Source organism: Trachinotus anak, unplaced genomic scaffold (assembly GCF_046630095.1).
Source record: "Trachinotus anak isolate AG129_WGS33_773 ecotype Australia unplaced genomic scaffold, CSIRO_AGI_Tana_v1 ptg000008l, whole genome shotgun sequence".
Classification (NCBI taxonomy): Eukaryota; Metazoa; Chordata; class Actinopteri; order Carangiformes; family Carangidae; genus Trachinotus; species Trachinotus anak.
Window position 1 is genome coordinate 9,232,104 of NW_027273859.1, and position 16,644 is coordinate 9,248,747.

The window sequence follows — 16,644 nt, forward strand, 5'->3', positions numbered from 1 at the left end:
TCTCTCTCCCAGCTGCAGCTGCAGCATTCAGATTTGCAGCCCTAATGATAGTCCAGAAGATACTGGAACATAATACATGTGTTTTCCCTCAAACACCATGAATTAGGTCATTATTCGCAGAAGAAAAGATAGGCTAAACTATGATGAGTGGTATTCAGGGAGCCATTTGTTCATATGTCCCAGATCGGTTTTGTTTAACAGGATTATGTACACATTGGTATTTGTATTTTCTCTGTGAGTGTGACTCAGAATTGTGTAATTAAGATTTAAGTCTCCGAAGACAATGAAAATGAGACCTCTTATGCTCTTCATAACATGGTAGATGACTAAACTCTAATAAAACTCAGCAGCATTACCAACATAGCAGCTGTTATACTGTAATATTGGCTGAATAGTCATCAATATTCTTTCCTCTAATTTCTAAAAAGAATATGAATACATAAAACTCCTAAGCTCTGAACATTTTTTGACAGGGATGTACTTCCATTTTTTTATTTCAAATAGCACTGACTCTTATCAAATGTCGACACACATATTGTAATTCTCCTAGGACAAAAGGATTTCCAAAATTGATGTGTAATGGAATAGTTCTGATCAAACACACAGAGAAATTGAATGGTGTGTTCATTTCACTAGTGTGAAATGAATTATATAACCCTGATTAATCTTGTGCAGAACTGGAGGCTACAGTAGTCAGACTGCAGGCCCACACCACCTTGTGGTCACATTCATGCGCCTGCTAGTGCAACTTCTGTGCAAAACAAGTGTGTCCAGTTTACAGCTTGCAACATGCATATAGTCATTTTATAACACGTCCTATTGCTTTAAAAAAAAAGTTTAAAGAGAAATGGAGAGAGTGTGAAAAGAAAGTTTTTTTAAGCTCTTTCCTGACCTCACATTTTAGATATTTTTTAAACACCATACACAGTCCTGCAGCACAAACAGTTAGTGTTATGCACAGAAACACAGGCACCACAAGCACAACGTAATACTACTAATCCTACCTGCTTAACATGGGTCACTTTAAGGCCAAAGAAATGTTTGCAATTTTTTGATGTGGATGGATGATCCGGACTCTATCTTTAGACCTTCAACATGGGAAAAAAAACAGAAGAGAAATATGTTTAATTTGCAGCTGTGATTAAGTTGTGATTAGGATATCGCGTGAACAATAACAAATAAAACAGTCATTGTTGATCATAGACTTTATTAGACATATGCATGTTTTAAGAACATACTCATTTTCACATAATATAGCTACATTGCATATAACATCAAATATTTTTCTTACATTTAATTCAATAATCCACCATGATTTACATTATGCAGTATCTTATTTTTTTGATTAACAAAAACCTCATCTTTTGGATTTTTGCACTTACATATATGATTTAACTCTGGCAGGCATCGACCGACAATCAGTTCAAATTTATAAGGATTTCATCTTTTCACAATGATTATACAATGCATTTAGAAAACAATAAAACTAGCTGTAACAAAAAAGTAAAATACATTCACAGTCAAATATATCCACCATAAATAATGTAAACCTTTTAAAAGAAAACATCTGTGAATATCAAAAACATAAATACAATAAACTACTTCTTTGCATGGCTGTCACAGCTCATCTTGTCAGTCTCAGGAGGTGCCACGGTAAATGTCTTAATATGGCCAAGAGGCCTCTGAGTGACAGAATGACATTTTAAGTTAACCATCCATGCTAGTTATAATGGCTCATTTTCATAAATTGCACACTCAGTGTAACAATTACACAAGGCTGCTCTTAATGATTCTCCTGGCAGTAGGCTGTGCCACGACAACTCTGACAATCACGTACTGACACTGAGTCGCTGTAAAAATTTAAAAATAAACCCCCCAAACCACTAGCGCATAAACTTATAAGCCCCACATAGTCTTGCCTCATAGAAGCATGAACAAGGTAGTCTAAACAATACAAAAAATGCACATATTTTAAAAATAAAAGCTAAAAAGTTTAGAGACACACATATCAACAAGCACAAATAGCAGCAGGGGATAAAGGTGACAATCCGCATCACTCAGAGCTCTGTACAACACATCTATTTGGTTTCACCAGTTACAGAACAACATTCACACATTTATGCACCATTGAGCACAAGGGGTCACTGCGGCTACACAATTAGGCGGATAAACACAGGCAGCATGGACAATCTGCAGGGAGACCAGGACTCTTCTATTCTTTTGGCTATTGGGTCTTCTCTAAAAAGCTTGATATTGCCATACTACATCGACATTCGAATGGAAAGCATTCCCTCTGGAAGACATTTTTAGTGCCTGGTAAAAAGATTTTCAGAGTATTGATCAAAGAAACAGTTGTCAGTGCGAAGAAAGGGGTGACAAGAGGTGCAAAGTCGACCGCAGAGGTGCATCCCACAGTTGACATTCCTACACCTTTACATTATTTTTCTTTTCTTATTGTATAGACATGAACTGCAAATATGTAACATTCCTTGGCTGAGTATGCTTTGGAGTATGGCCTCTTCTTACAGACAATGATGCCGTTGAGAACAGAGGAGTATTTATGGAAGCTGCACTGTATGATACAGACTCAGGGTGGGAGTTAGTCAAGTGCAAAAGCACAGTGCACTGACTAACTGCTTAACCCTTAAATCAACCTGAAGTAATCCACCAACTTAGTGTGTATACGCTAAATTCAATAGTTGGATTGCAGCCTTAAGTTTTTCTCGTTACTTTGAAATCAAGGGGAATATGAAATGAAACTGTAACATAATCTAGTTTTTCACTAAATGTACCTGAACAGTTGCCGACCCTGCCTATGCTGTATCCCACTGTACGGTACCTGTCACAGACACAACAGCAACCCAAAGTGGGAACACAGAGTTGTTGCTTTGTCGAGTGGCAGATGAATAAACCTGAAAGTATAGACTTCATACATCAGTCTGTGTCACTGTATTCAAGTATAATGTTGCAGTATACTCTGTGTGCAAATGTATTTGAAATAATGAAAACATTCTACCTCATTAAGATGCATGCTTTTCCTTCATTATTGGTAAACAACCACAATAAAACTGCAATGGAAGACCCTCACCCACACACAAGTGTCACAATCAATTGGACATCCCTGAGACAGCTCCATTTGATCTGACTGTTCTTGTCTGTGTAAGGCATGCTTTGAAGGTGGTGAGCTTTCGGCTTTTGTTCTTGTGCGACAAAAAAAAGGAAAAAAAACAAAACAAAAAAAACAAGAAGAAGTGGCAGCAACAACATACTCACAACACCTACTAGGCTACGTTACGAACTAATTCAACTACATGTGACGACACAGTTACAAGCACCAATGTCAGGGGTAGGAAAATGCAGCCATTGCCTCCTGTTGACATGCAGCGAAGACATCACCATGAGCGGTCAACAGCTTGTACAGATCTAGCATTAGCTAACACTGGACAGCCTATATGTGCAGCTGTGTTCAGTTAGGGACTGTACAAAAATTATTAGAGGGGAGTCAGAAAAGGAGGGAGGGTATTGTAAATGTATTTTTACCAAAGGGAGGTTAGGCTAAGGTGTATGATTATTTATACAAAAGGAGATTGTATAGTCACATCAAAAAGATGGTTTTCATATGTGCCATGGAAATGCATTTAACTATATGCAGAGGATATGGGTGGGGGTCGTTTTGTGGCTATAATAACAGTTTATTCAGGTGCTCTTTAATCAAAAATAGAGAGTGGCTATAGTTTCACTATTTAATTATCTGTTATAAATACATTATTTTGACATATTAGATAACTCTGGGAAGGGCTTTGTTTTTCATGACATAAAATATAATAATATAATAATATTCAGCATCTCTCCCCACCCTAATAATTCTCGGGCAGTCCCTTGATTCATTTGGTTGGTTGGCAGGCCAACCGAAATTTGAACATAAAAATCACATCGACTTCACGGCACCAACAAACAAGTGGGAGCAGTATTGTGTTGCTTTGTTTCTTACTTCTGTCTGTGCTCATGCAAATGCACATACAGGCTTTTGTGTGGGGGGTGTGTGTGTGTGTGTGTGTGTGTGTGTGTGAGCAGGAATGTGCACTCAAAGTTTGCGTGACACGATGAGTAGATGACTTACTTAAGCTTGAGGTGAGGCAAGGAATGTTTCAGACATCAGTGCCTAACTTTACTGTGTACTATGCTATTTGTTCATTTGAAAAGATTTTAACTATTTAGGCAGTGGGTGTCAGGTGTGTACATTTTAATATCAGGCTCAATGTACGTGAATTGGAGATGGCATCCTGTTGGTCCTTGTTCGTTGGGGGAAAGAAAGGAACTGTCCTTCAGTTTGCCTGTCCAGCTTTCTGTCTGTAGGAGGAGGTGTGGGAGGGTCTTATGCCATCTCAGTCTGAGAAGAGACTGGCAAAAGATTTGCGTAGATTGCGTATGGTCTCTGCCTTCACCTCATCCTGGCTAAGGCTGGCTCGTGGCGCTGGGGTTTCTGGAATGTTGAAGGTATTGGTAAGAGACTGGGACTTGCTATAAAGAGAGGAAAATGGCAATAGAGGAGAAGGAAAGGCTATTAAAGTCATGCAGCAAACCCATGGAATGAATAGACTGGACACGGCACAATAGAGGGAGAGACGGGAGAGAAAAGGCTCGGTAAAAGATGATAAAAGCGCATTCCTTCTCTACAGTCATTCAGTATTACCTTATCATTTCAAGTTAGCTTTGATATGATATGAATAGTGAATGACTTTTCTGGATGCAAAGTGGTGCATGTTTTTTTTTTCATCACTGATTGATGTTTTTATGTCTCTATTTCAAGAGTGCATAAAATGCAATCTCCAATCAGGATTATGTGTCATTTATCAGATGGGGACCGCTAAGATAGAAGCAATCATACAATTATACAGAACAACACAAATCTGTACAGTTTTGCATTATTCCTCAGGTATTTTTTGATTGTGTACACAATAATTGAAATATTGTCTATTTGTCAAATGACAGCATATTTGACAGTGAGAATTTATATTAATGTACAACTCCGTTTCCCAAAAAGTTGGGACTCTGTGTAAAATGTAAATAAAAACAGAATGCATTGTGCAAATCCTGTAAACCCATATTTAATTGGAAATAGAACAAATACAACATATCAAATGCTGAAACTGAGAAATTTTATTGTTTTATGAAAAATATAAGATCAATTTGAATTTGATGCCAGCAACATGTTTCAAAAAAGTTTGGACGGGGCAACAAAAGACTGGAAAAGTTGTGTGAGGCAAAAAAAAACCCTGGTTGAATATCTCAAAACGAATTAGGTTAATTGTAAGTATTGTAAGATGATTGACTACAAAAAGAGGAGGGGGACCATCCAGCTTGTTATCAGTGCACAGTTCAAAAGCCACAATCCGTGATGGTTTGGGGGGCAAGGGGCATTAGTGCCCATGGCTTGGGTAGCTTGCACATCTGGGGAGGCATCACTAATGCTGAACGGTATATACAGGTTTTGGAGCAGCATATGCTGCCATCCAGACAACGTCTTTTTCAGAGAAGACCTTTCGAAGGCCTTGCATATTTCAGCAAGCCAATGCCATACCGTATTCTGAGTGTATTACAACAGAATGGCTCCATAGTCCAGACGCTAAAATGGCCTGCCTGCAGTCCAGACCTGTCACCCACTGCAAACATTTGGTGCATCATGAAACGAAAAATATGACAAAGGAGACCCTGAACTGTTGAGGAGTTGAAATCCTATATCAGGCAAGAATGGGACAACATTTCACTTTCAAAACTCCAGCAACTGATCTCCTCATTTCCCAAATGAGTGTTGTTAAAAGAAGAGGTGATGCAACACAGTGGTAAACATGCCCCTGTCCCAACTTTTTTGAAACATGTTGCTGGCATCAAATCCAAATTGAGCATATGTTTTTCATAAAACAATAAAAATTCTCAGTTTCAACATTTGATATGTTGTCTTGGTTCCAGTTTCACTTAAATATGGGTTTATATGATTTTCACATCATCACATTCTGTTTTTATTTACATTTTACACAATGTCCCAACCTTTTTGGAAACGGGGTTGTAATCGAATATGTTGTCTACTTCCATATTTCTATGCATATATGTGGATATATATGTCACTTGTGTCCAAGAACAAGGATTGTGTCAGATGTGATAGACTCATTATGTTTATGAACAACTAGAAGCCAGCTCCCGCTTGTTGTTGTTCTAATGTATCACAGTCTCTCCAGAGAATCTGAAATGTTGTGTTTTGTGAAACTGCTGCTGAGGGACTGAAAAAATGTAAGAATCAATACATCATGCACATTCAGGTGGATCATTTGTCAACAGAGGGAATGAACAAATTTCCCATGTGGCATGCATAACTCAATGCAGGCAAAAAGTAAGAGAGGACCTTCTGTCTGGGTCAGCTGTAAGGTTCACTTTATGAAAAATGAGAGGAAACTGATTCCAAGTCATTTATCATACACAGTTACTTACTTTAGTTGTGGTGAGCCACCCATAGCCAGGTTGTCCTGACTAGGCTTCTGTGGGGGCTGAGGCTTTTGCTGCAGTGGGGGTCGTCCTCCAGGGGGCCCCTGGCCTTGAGCAGCAGGTCGGGGCTGCTGGGTGGTGGGTGCGCCAGGACGACCTTGCTGGCCAGGAGCCCTCTGTTGCTGTGTTCCCCCCTGTGACTGCTGCCTGGGGGGCTGGGTAGGCCTCTGTTGCTGGGGTTGTCCCCCTGGAGGTTTCTGCCCGGGGCCTCCTGCAGATGGTTTTTGCTGCTGGGAGACAGACTGTTGCCTCTGAGCTTGAGGGGAACCTCGCTGAGGAGAACCCTGACCAGAAGGAGGTCTCTGGCCTGGAGGAGCTCCCTGACCTGGTGGTCTTGCTGCAGGTCCTTGGTTAGCCTTAGCCTGGGCACTGGAGTCAGTTGTAGGAGGGCTGGCAGCAGACTGCTGAGCTTGTGCAGGAGGTTGGCCTTGAGGCTGTGGGCGCTGCTGAGGTGGGGGACTTTGCTGAGGACCACCTAGAGGCGAAAAACAAAAGCAGAAATCAGATTCAATCAATTTCCTACTATCCTTATAGCTATATAACTTAGTTACTTGTTATTGCAAAATACTTAAGTTCTTACCTTGTGGTGAGGGGCGCTGTTGAGCCTGTGGTACTTTTGGCTGAGAGACAGGCTGAGGAGACATTGCTTTCTATAAAACACACAGAGGTTAAAAGGGCAAAAAGTAAATATTTATCATACGAGAAAGGAAAAAAATTCAAATAACAGAAAATCATATTCAGAGAATAAAACGTTCAAATCTTTTTTAGCTTTGGGTATTATCTTGATATGTTCTGCCACAAGATGTTAGACATCTAGAAAGCCTGAAAAAAATCTATTCTAAATCGTAGAATATTGCAGGGGTGCTAACTGATGCCAGCACAGGACGTTCAACTCTTGGCCCTTCTGCCGCACTGACACATTCATGATATCTAACCACCTCTAATCTCTATACTATCAAGTCTAGAGTGCCCTCTGTGCTCGGCCTATTACCATTCATTTTGATGTTGTATCTTGGTTATGTTACCCATAAATATGACAATAATCTGCACTTCTTCGCTGATGACATTCAGTTATATATACCAATTAAGCCTGACATCTATCCTTAAAACTGTTTATGTACTACTTCAGTATAATGTATGTTTGCTCATTCCCTGCATCTGTATGTAAAATAGCATTAGACTGCAATGGTAAGTTTTGGTTCAGTCAGACAGAGACATATATTTTCAGATGTTTCCCTAAATTTTGATTGCTACAATTTCAGACTCAGCCTGCAAAAAATATTAGTGTTACTTTGGGTCTGTTTCCATCCTCTGAATCAATAATATTTATTTACAATTTTTTTTTTTTTTTTACATTTCCAGGGTCTTTACAATGCTGTCTTTCACAATGCTCCCTCTGGTGAATGGTTCAAAAGTCTACCACATAACACAAATTCTACACTCATCACAGTAACTACAGACTGAAAGCTCTTGCTATGAGATTTAGAGCCTTGCATGGATGACCACACCTGAATGCATGTGGGTTTCATCTACTGCTCCGATTGTATTTTTGTGCTTTGTTTGCTTTGTTTACATCTACTTTTTTAAAGGAGGATGCTCTGAGAGACCACATGTGTAACTGTGCATCCTAGATAAAAACAGACCTGACTCGACACATCTTACTAATAAAGGTGGGGGAAATAAAAAAAGGTAGGAGATTACAGGAGCAAGTATACAGTAGCCGTGGTTTGAGCACCTGTGCTGGCTGTCCTGCTGTGGCACGGACTGTGGAAGAGCTTGAAGTGCGTGGAACAGTCTGGTTCATTTTAGAGATCACCAGTTCAGCAATCTGAACACGGTCCTCATCCTGCTGGTCCCCAATCAGTGGCATTGAACAGTCATCAACCTAAAAAAAAACAAAACATGATGGATTTAATGGATTTTCCATACAATCACAGAAAAATATTCCCGTGATATTATCATACTGCCTTCTAGTACCTCTATAATGTAGTCCTTGCCATCTTTACCATGTAGGGCCTCCACAGCACAGATATCCAACCCTCCAAAGATGTCAGCACAAGAATCCACCCACATTCTGTACCTGCAAAACATGTTAAACACAGCTATAATAATCCAGCCAGACATTATATAATTTACAATTTCTCCTCATATGCATTTCTGTGCTCTTACTTGTCTGACATGGCCACCTGCTCAAGCATAGATGAACCAGTGTTGGTTTTCCAGTTGCCAGAAATTGATGTTCTCCTGTTTATTAGAGCAAAAATTTGCTTTACATGTTTCATCTGCCATAACATACCAGTGTGTTGGCTCTTTGGTGCAGGTTTTTGTAATCACATTTGGTGTAGTGAAATGCAGAGAAGTGAGGAGAGTAGAACACTAATTTCACTCACATGTAAGCTTTGTAATTGTTACCAATCTTCTGGATGCGAACATCATATTTTGCATCAATAAAAGGCTCAGATGTGGCGTAAGTCTTGGTCAGTGCCACAACACTGGCAATATCTTGAAAATCATATTGATTGTCCACTTTCACCTGAAGTCAAGATATAAACATGATGACATATATTTGTCCCAAAAATGTGGCATTCATATTGAAATGAGTAAATATTTGAGCATTCCAGCACTACCTTTCCCATTCCTGAGTGAGCATGGCCCATCTTTATCACTACAGGGAACCGCGGGGAGGTAATCTGAAACAAGAGCATTATCACATACTCAGATTTCTCATAAATGGACTTCAACATCACCAGGACACCAATTTTTTATCACTTTAAAACCACCAGAAATAACACAGACGGCAGCACTCCTCCTCTGTTTCTGCAGGAAGTACTGATTCATATTGATGGTTCGAAAACCAGCCCAGTACTGTCAGGCTGTGACTGCAGGGGGGGTGGAGATGACTGCTCTGCAGCAACGGTGTCAGTTTAACTGTACTGACACTGAATTGGCACAAAAATAATCATAAACTCCACCTCTACTGGGAACGAAAACAACAGGACACTCCCCTGGAAATTACACTGGTCTCAGCTGCTACATGAGATGGACTATTGACATGGAGGTGAATTACCCTCCTAACATGTGATCCATACAAAGGGATGACCTATCTGTGTGTGTGTGTATATGTGTGTGTGTGTGTGTGTGTGTGTGTGTGTGTGTGTGTGTGTGTGTGTGTGTGTATGTGTATGTGTATGTGTATGTGTATGTGTATGTGTTTGTGTGTGTGTGTGTGTGTCTTTAAGGGTTGTTTACCATGAAGACATACCCATCAGAGCAAGTGGAAAGGGGGGAGGAGAGAGAGAAGGAGAGCAGATGGCTCAGAACTCACCATTTCCTTGTGGTTTGGATAGTAAACCTGCTCAATCAGTGGGAACTCCTCTGGGCCCAGTTGCTTGTAGAGTCTAGACATCTGAGCAAACTGAAAGAGAAACAAATGTTTAAGATGCAGCTTTAGATGTTTATGTAGCTGAACTCTTAGTGTGATACAGTTTCAAATTCACAAATTCATTCAATAATAGGCTACTTACCACCCATGGTTTGTCACAGAAATTGTAGACAGAGTGCAAAGAGTTAACACTTGGCAGTCCTGCATACTGCAGTCCAATCACTAAGTTGCGGTGGTCTCCATTCTTGTCCATGCTGAAGGCATGTTGTCTGATCAGCACAAAGTCTGGCTTAAAGGATCTGGAACAGAGGACATCAGCCAAATAATAGACTGCACTGTACAAAACAAACTGTTTGGTTATTAGGCATCGAGATGAAAAAGACTTCAACATAAAGGTGAATTGTATCTCACAAGCAATAACTGCACAGGATACAAAATCTCTTGATATTTTACCGAGTACTTACTTAGTAACCTTATGTCCATTCCTGATCGCATCAATGTCCACATTGTAGGTGCCTGTGGCGTTTGCCACCAGGTTGATTTCAGAGAATTCTGCCTAAAAGGACAAAAATGCCATAAAAATCGCTGTGATCACAATCAGAGCAGAAGGGCTGTATGAGCCAGATTGAACAGGGTGTAATTATTCCTGCTAAGAGGCAACAGGGGAAATAATAACAATGCCAGTCCAACATTAAATATAAGAAAAACTAGAATTACAGCCTCACATTTGTATGCCTCTGCCACTCAGACCACCCTCAGGTTACATCTCTGTTTATCAAGGGTCATATAAAATATTAACCATTTGTGTAAAACTTTGTCATAATTGCTGTGTGAATTCTTGAGTTATGGCTAAAAACATATTTTGTGTGGTTGCAGTGACCTTGACCTTTGACCTTTGACCACCAAAATCTAATCAGTTCATCCTCGAATCCAAGTGAATGTTTGTGCAAAATTTGGAGGGTTTCACTTGAGGAGCTCTGGAGATATTGTGTTCACAAGGCCAAAACCGTATTTTATGAGGTCACCATGACCTTGACCTGTGACCACCAGAATCGAATCAGTCCAAGTGAATGTGTGGACCAAATTTGAAAAAATTCTTGAATTACTGAGATTGCGTGTTCACAAGGCAAAAACTGTGTTTCAAGATGCAACCTTGATGATTGACTAGTGAAATCTAATCAGTGCCAAATTTGAAGAAATTCACTCATGGCTTTACTGAGACATTATGTTTGCCAGAATGGGACAGACAGACGGACAGACCGATGGATTTATAGCCATATTCTGATTGTTTAGTTGATTTGTAGCCTTATACTATTTGGCTAATTTTTAGTCGTGTTCTGATTGGTCAGCTCGTAGCCACATTCTGATTGGTTGGTTCACAACCTTATTCTGATTTCAATTTGTAGTTGGGCTCTGATTGGTCAGTTTGTAGTTGTAGGAATATGAACATACACTAACCAATCAAAAAACAGCTGCAAACTAACTAACAAATCAGAATACAGCTACAAACCAACCAATGAATCAGAATACAGCTACAAATCATTCAATCAGAAGCACAGCTAGAAATTAATCAGTCAGAATTTAATAATGCTATCAACCAACAAACCAGAATAAGGCTAGAAACCTACCATTCAGAATAATCCTACCAACCAACCAATGAGAGCATGGATACAAATCAGCCAATCAGAATAAGGCTACAAACCATCACCGTGACTTTGACCTTTAACCACCAAAATCTAATTAATTTGTTCTTGAGTCCAGGTGAAAGTTTTTACTAGTTTTCACAAAGCCAAAACCTGTTTTGTGAGGTCAACGTCACCTTTACCTTTGACCGCCAAAATCTAATCAGTTCATCTTGGAGCCAAATTTGTGCCAAATTTGAATTTCCTCACGGCATTACAGAGATATCACATTCACAACAATGGGACAGACAGACAACCCAAAAACATAATGCCTCCAGCCGTGGCTGCCGCTGGTGTGAAGGCATATTAAAAAATAAGAAATTTCAAAAAAAACATGATGAGAGGAAAAGCTTAGAAGCAAAATAGATTTCTTGTTCTTAAGGTACTGCTGGGTGGACTGCAGCATAAACAGCCACTGACATATACTGTATCAATAAATATTCTAATAGGCTACACATCACTACTCACACATTTACCACAATCATTACACTTAGGCTTCACAAACAGCTCATACACCTTTATAAGAGCAGAGATTGCAATTAAAAGTTTGAATCCCTCAGAGTGACTGGAGGCATCTGCCAAACACAATATGTTTCTGTTAATCACACATCAAGAGAGAGCACTTCAGTGTCAGACTGAATGCAGCAGTCCCCACCCCTATCAATACTCTCTCATCTGTGAACTGGGACATTTCATTTGTCATTCCAAAGGGCTGTGAACACAGCAACAGCTCGCACTGTGCTGGATGATTCAGCTGTTCATGAATCATTTTATGCTAATATCAAGCCAGTTGTTGATCAGTGCACAAGTGAACGAATTAGTCAGAGTCACCAAACAAGACACTGCCTCAGAAAATAAAGCTATGAAATCAAATAGGATCAAAGTGAAGACAAAGTATGAATAATACAGGCTTTTAGAGAGAATAATGACCAGCAATAAATACAATCAATTCATTCAGTAATAATGCCAACGGCAATGCCTTCATCTACAGGGAAAACCATATACACCATATCTATTTCAGTTTGACATCCATGGATCAGAGATAGTGTTATCATTGACAAAATACAAAATATTGATATCTTATCAAAGAATGATGCAACATCCCTGCGACTGAAGTTCACAGTCTTGTCACAAGGCTCGGAAAAGATGGGCTGGATTCTTTATGACTGCTTTTTTTAAAAAAACATACATATTTATATATTTTTAAGTTTCCTGTCCTGCTGGTTCAGAGTAAAGAGGAGCAATAACACAGCACAAAGCAAAATCTTACACAGGGGAAACCTACCTGTTCTACCTTGATGTCAAATTCACCGTGGATCTTTCTTCCTCTGAAGACCTTCACCCTGAATATAAAACAAGGAATCCAGTTGTTGTTTGTATCCAGAAAAAAACATGAATTTGATTTGCACATTTCCTCTGTGATTGACAGCTGACATTTCCTGCAGCATTTGCAAAGCATTTCAAAATTATGAGTAATCTTGACCAATAGAAAACATGATGTACTGCATAAATACTGCATTCTGTTATTACCTGTTGGTAATGCATAAAACTATATTAAGTAACCTATGTAGTATTATTTTTAATCTCCCTGGTGAATAAGCAGATATGAATTGGGCATAATTCATAATTAGTGGTCCTTGCATTTTAAGTTCCACTCGATGAAGTATAAATATCCACCAGTGCCTGTTGTGAGTTGAGTTAGAAAACCTTATGTGCTTCTTAATGTGGGGTGGAAGGGTTTTGATGCGTTGATGCACAGATCTGCTTAGTTTATTATCACCTACGGTATCACGTTGACACAAAGCTGTTGCTTTACCCCCTGCACAAGGCTCTGATAAGCATGCATAATGTGCGCTGGTGAGGAGACTTGACTAACATGGTGTAGCCTTATGTGCTTTTTCCTGTGCAAAATTTCCCCTCGACTTAAAAAATACCTGCATCATCGTGGTGCCATCGGCCCACACCCAGCGCTTTGGCGCAATCTGAAGCATTTTACTGGCAGAATGCAGGATGAACTCGCCACAAGCAATCGCTGATCGTCAAATGAAAATGGCTTCTCTGCCGCCAGTCTGTTGCGCCTTTGCCATGGCACAACAGGCGGACAGGGGCATCTGCAAGGTGTTCCTGATCTGAGCGAGTGTCTAACAGCACTGGGTGAATCATATGACCTTCGAGATGTTAGGCCACTGCAACCCACGCTCTGGCACACATTTCTGTCTAGACGAGACACCTGCGCCGGCGATGCGCACTGCTCTTACCAGTCGGTCTGCTGGTCGTCGATAACCAGGAGGACCTTAGCACTGCTGGAGACTCCTGCCCGGTCCGCGGCCTCAGATAAGGTCGCAGCCGCAGCAGCGGTGGTCTGTTTGACAGCATTGGATATGGATGAGAAGAACCCAGAGCCTCCACCTGCAGGCTGCTGCTGGCTGGTGGATAGGCGCCTCTCCGACGGCCCCGGCGACACTGCGGGGCTTTGCTGCGGCGGGTCGGGGCGTTGGAGATCGGTCATGTAGCCATTGGGCAGGTTGGACATGAAATTGCTGTCCGAGAGTCGACGGCGTAGGTAGTTCATGATGGAGAAGTGTTGTTAGAAAGACGCAGAGAGGGCTCCAAATATCCTCCCACCGAATGCGGCTTACAACTTGGTGCTCGGTAAGAAAATGGAATGACTAGGCTACTTCCCCATGTGCAGAGACGGGGACCAGTGTTACCTGAGGAGAAACAAGTCCTGCGTTATTATTACGGAGCAGATTTTGAATATCTGATCACAGTAGTAAGAAATCGTGACCGTGTCGCTGAAGGAACTGGCTAAGGTAAAGGAAACCATCGCACAGCCTCCTGATGAAAGCTGAGAGAATTAATCCACACGATTGACTTCAATGAAATGATTCATTTTAACAATTATAGACGATCTAGTATCTGTTTTCTTTAGATATAAAAATTTTAAAAAAAACGCTGTAGTAACAACAGCCAGGCATGATGAAACCTACCTGCGAGTGCACCCAAGCTGAGGGGACGATTCCTTCTTATTAAATGTCACAGGAAAGCCTGCATGTAGACGTCTCTCATGTCCTCTGTGCAGGCAGGCAGGCCGTGCATGGGGCTTGAACCTGTGAAATCAAAGCTACAGTCCTTCCTGCATCACCGCCTGTTCTCCCTGTCCTTCCCCTCAAGCCCCGGTTTTTTCCGTCCGCCCTGCGTCACTCCCAGTCATCCTGAGGGAAAGGAGGGAGCCTGCAAGACTGGATCGGTGTCAAGGTAAGCAGTGTGCGGAGCGGGACTTCCGGATGATGCTTTCAAAATAAAGGCATGTTGAACAGGATGTTCCTGAAATATTTTTAATTCTGGGCCTATGAAATTTACAGCAAAAAAGGGGATTCAAAGAAGAAACTGCATCTGACATTTAGGTCTAATTAATAGCAACACAATTAACTTCCAAAAAGGGAAATTTAATTCTCTTTTGGCAATGAAGCGTTCTGTTTTTTATTAGCCTGTTCGGCTACTATTATCATAAACACTGAGTACTTGATTCTGAAACCCTACATTAGTCAGTCAGCAATGTTGCTGTTCATGTTCATATACAGTGTGTAAAGCTATTAGCATGTGAAACTATTTACCAGTGATTCACTTTCTGTCAATGTAGTAGTGGACAGGAGATCAACATACTGTATAGTTTGAATTACTTTTTATAAAATACATAAAGTTAAAATACGAAACATTTTCTGGATGCAGCTTCTACAATGTGCAGATTTGTGGCTTTTGTGTGTTTTATGTCATTTTCAACTGAATATTCAGGACATGCTGGACCAAAGCAATTTGAATATGTTTATTTTGTTTTTTCACATTTCTTGATGTTATAGACCAAATGACAACATCAGTCATCTGAAAATCAACTGTAACAAAAATAAGTTACTAAATCAAAGTGTTTAAAATAGTTGAAATATCCTGCCATTGTTTTGTGATGTATACATTTTAGACTATCAAAGGGCCTGCATGCAAACTTCCTGTTTTGTTCTGTCTGTGTTTGTGTGACTTGACGCAGCTCTGTGGTGGGATCTGAAGGTGGTGCTGATGAGAGCAGGGTGACAGGGGCGTCGCTCTCTGTCAGACATGAGCCTGCTGTTGACTCCACGGGGTGCTTGTGGGTGTTGATGTGATACTGCACCCTGTTGTGTCCAATAAATGAGCAGTGGCACACCTATTGTTTGGCTTTCAGGCCATTGCTGCAGTGATGCTTTTGATTTTCAGCAGCCTAAACAGAGATGCGCCATCTGTTGGTGATACCCAGAGTCAGAGACCAGCACAGACCCCCGAGGAGTCCCAGGCTCCACTCTGGGAACAGGACTGTGTGATGGTAACTGAACCGTGTGGACACAGATACACATCATTAAAGCCTGGTGGAGATGGCTACTATTTAAATCTCAAGGTCTCTTCTTACTGATAAATAGCCTACTGTATGCTGATAAAATAACAAGAGCTAATGAAAATGTGTATTTTGTTTTGGCATTTGTGTAGAACGTTTGAGCTTCAAATAAGATGTTCAATGACTCTTCTGCCCGAGTAAATAAGTGTGATTTACATACAGTATATTTCAACAAGACAGCTGGTCATATTGGATTTTTAATGCAGGATATTTATTTATTTATTTATTCATTTATCAGTGTATTGATTGATTGATTGATTGATTGATTGATTGATTGATTGATTGATTGATTGATTGATTGATAAAACCTACACCTTTTAAGTTCAGACCAAAATCCATGTCATTTAAGGAATGGGTGTTTTTAAATCATACTTTACATTCAGTCCCCGTTTAATTAAAATGAACCTTTTTGCTTGTTTTTTTTTGTTTGTTTGTTTGTTTTGTTATTTTGTTTTTTAACTGATATTATAAGCTGAATGTTCATTTTGAGCGGCTGCCTGCTTCACATACAGAGACATTATAAACACTTATGGCATTTTCTACTACTAAGAAGATCCACTGCATCACTTACAGTTTCTTATATGGGAGTATGACATTAGCTTGGGGGTTATGTAAAG

At 40.2% G+C, this 16,644-nt stretch overlaps 1 protein-coding gene across 2 annotated transcripts; it reads right to left on the reverse strand.

The window, feature by feature from the left end:
* Positions 1–1,187: 1,187 nt before the first annotated feature.
* Positions 1,188–14,821, reverse strand: syn1 (synapsin I). 2 transcript variants are annotated; one of them, XM_071482382.1, is made up of 14 exons: positions 14,595–14,821; positions 13,863–14,315; positions 12,890–12,947; positions 10,387–10,478; positions 10,065–10,221; positions 9,866–9,955; positions 9,168–9,230; positions 8,931–9,073; positions 8,710–8,784; positions 8,518–8,620; positions 8,276–8,425; positions 7,121–7,190; positions 6,487–7,015; positions 1,188–4,483 (listed from the first exon to the last, which is right to left on the reverse strand). In XM_071482382.1, the coding sequence occupies exons 2-14, from the start codon at positions 14,174–14,176 to the stop codon at positions 4,456–4,458; spliced, it is 1,872 nt and encodes a 623-aa protein (XP_071338483.1). In that variant the 5' UTR covers positions 14,177–14,315; positions 14,595–14,821; the 3' UTR covers positions 1,188–4,455. The 2 variants fall into 2 exon arrangements, with proteins under 2 accessions (XP_071338483.1, XP_071338482.1); XM_071482381.1 differs by lacking the exon at positions 14,595–14,821 and having other exon boundaries at positions 1,188–4,521; positions 13,863–14,309.
* Between the last annotated feature and the right edge of the window lie 1,823 nt (positions 14,822–16,644).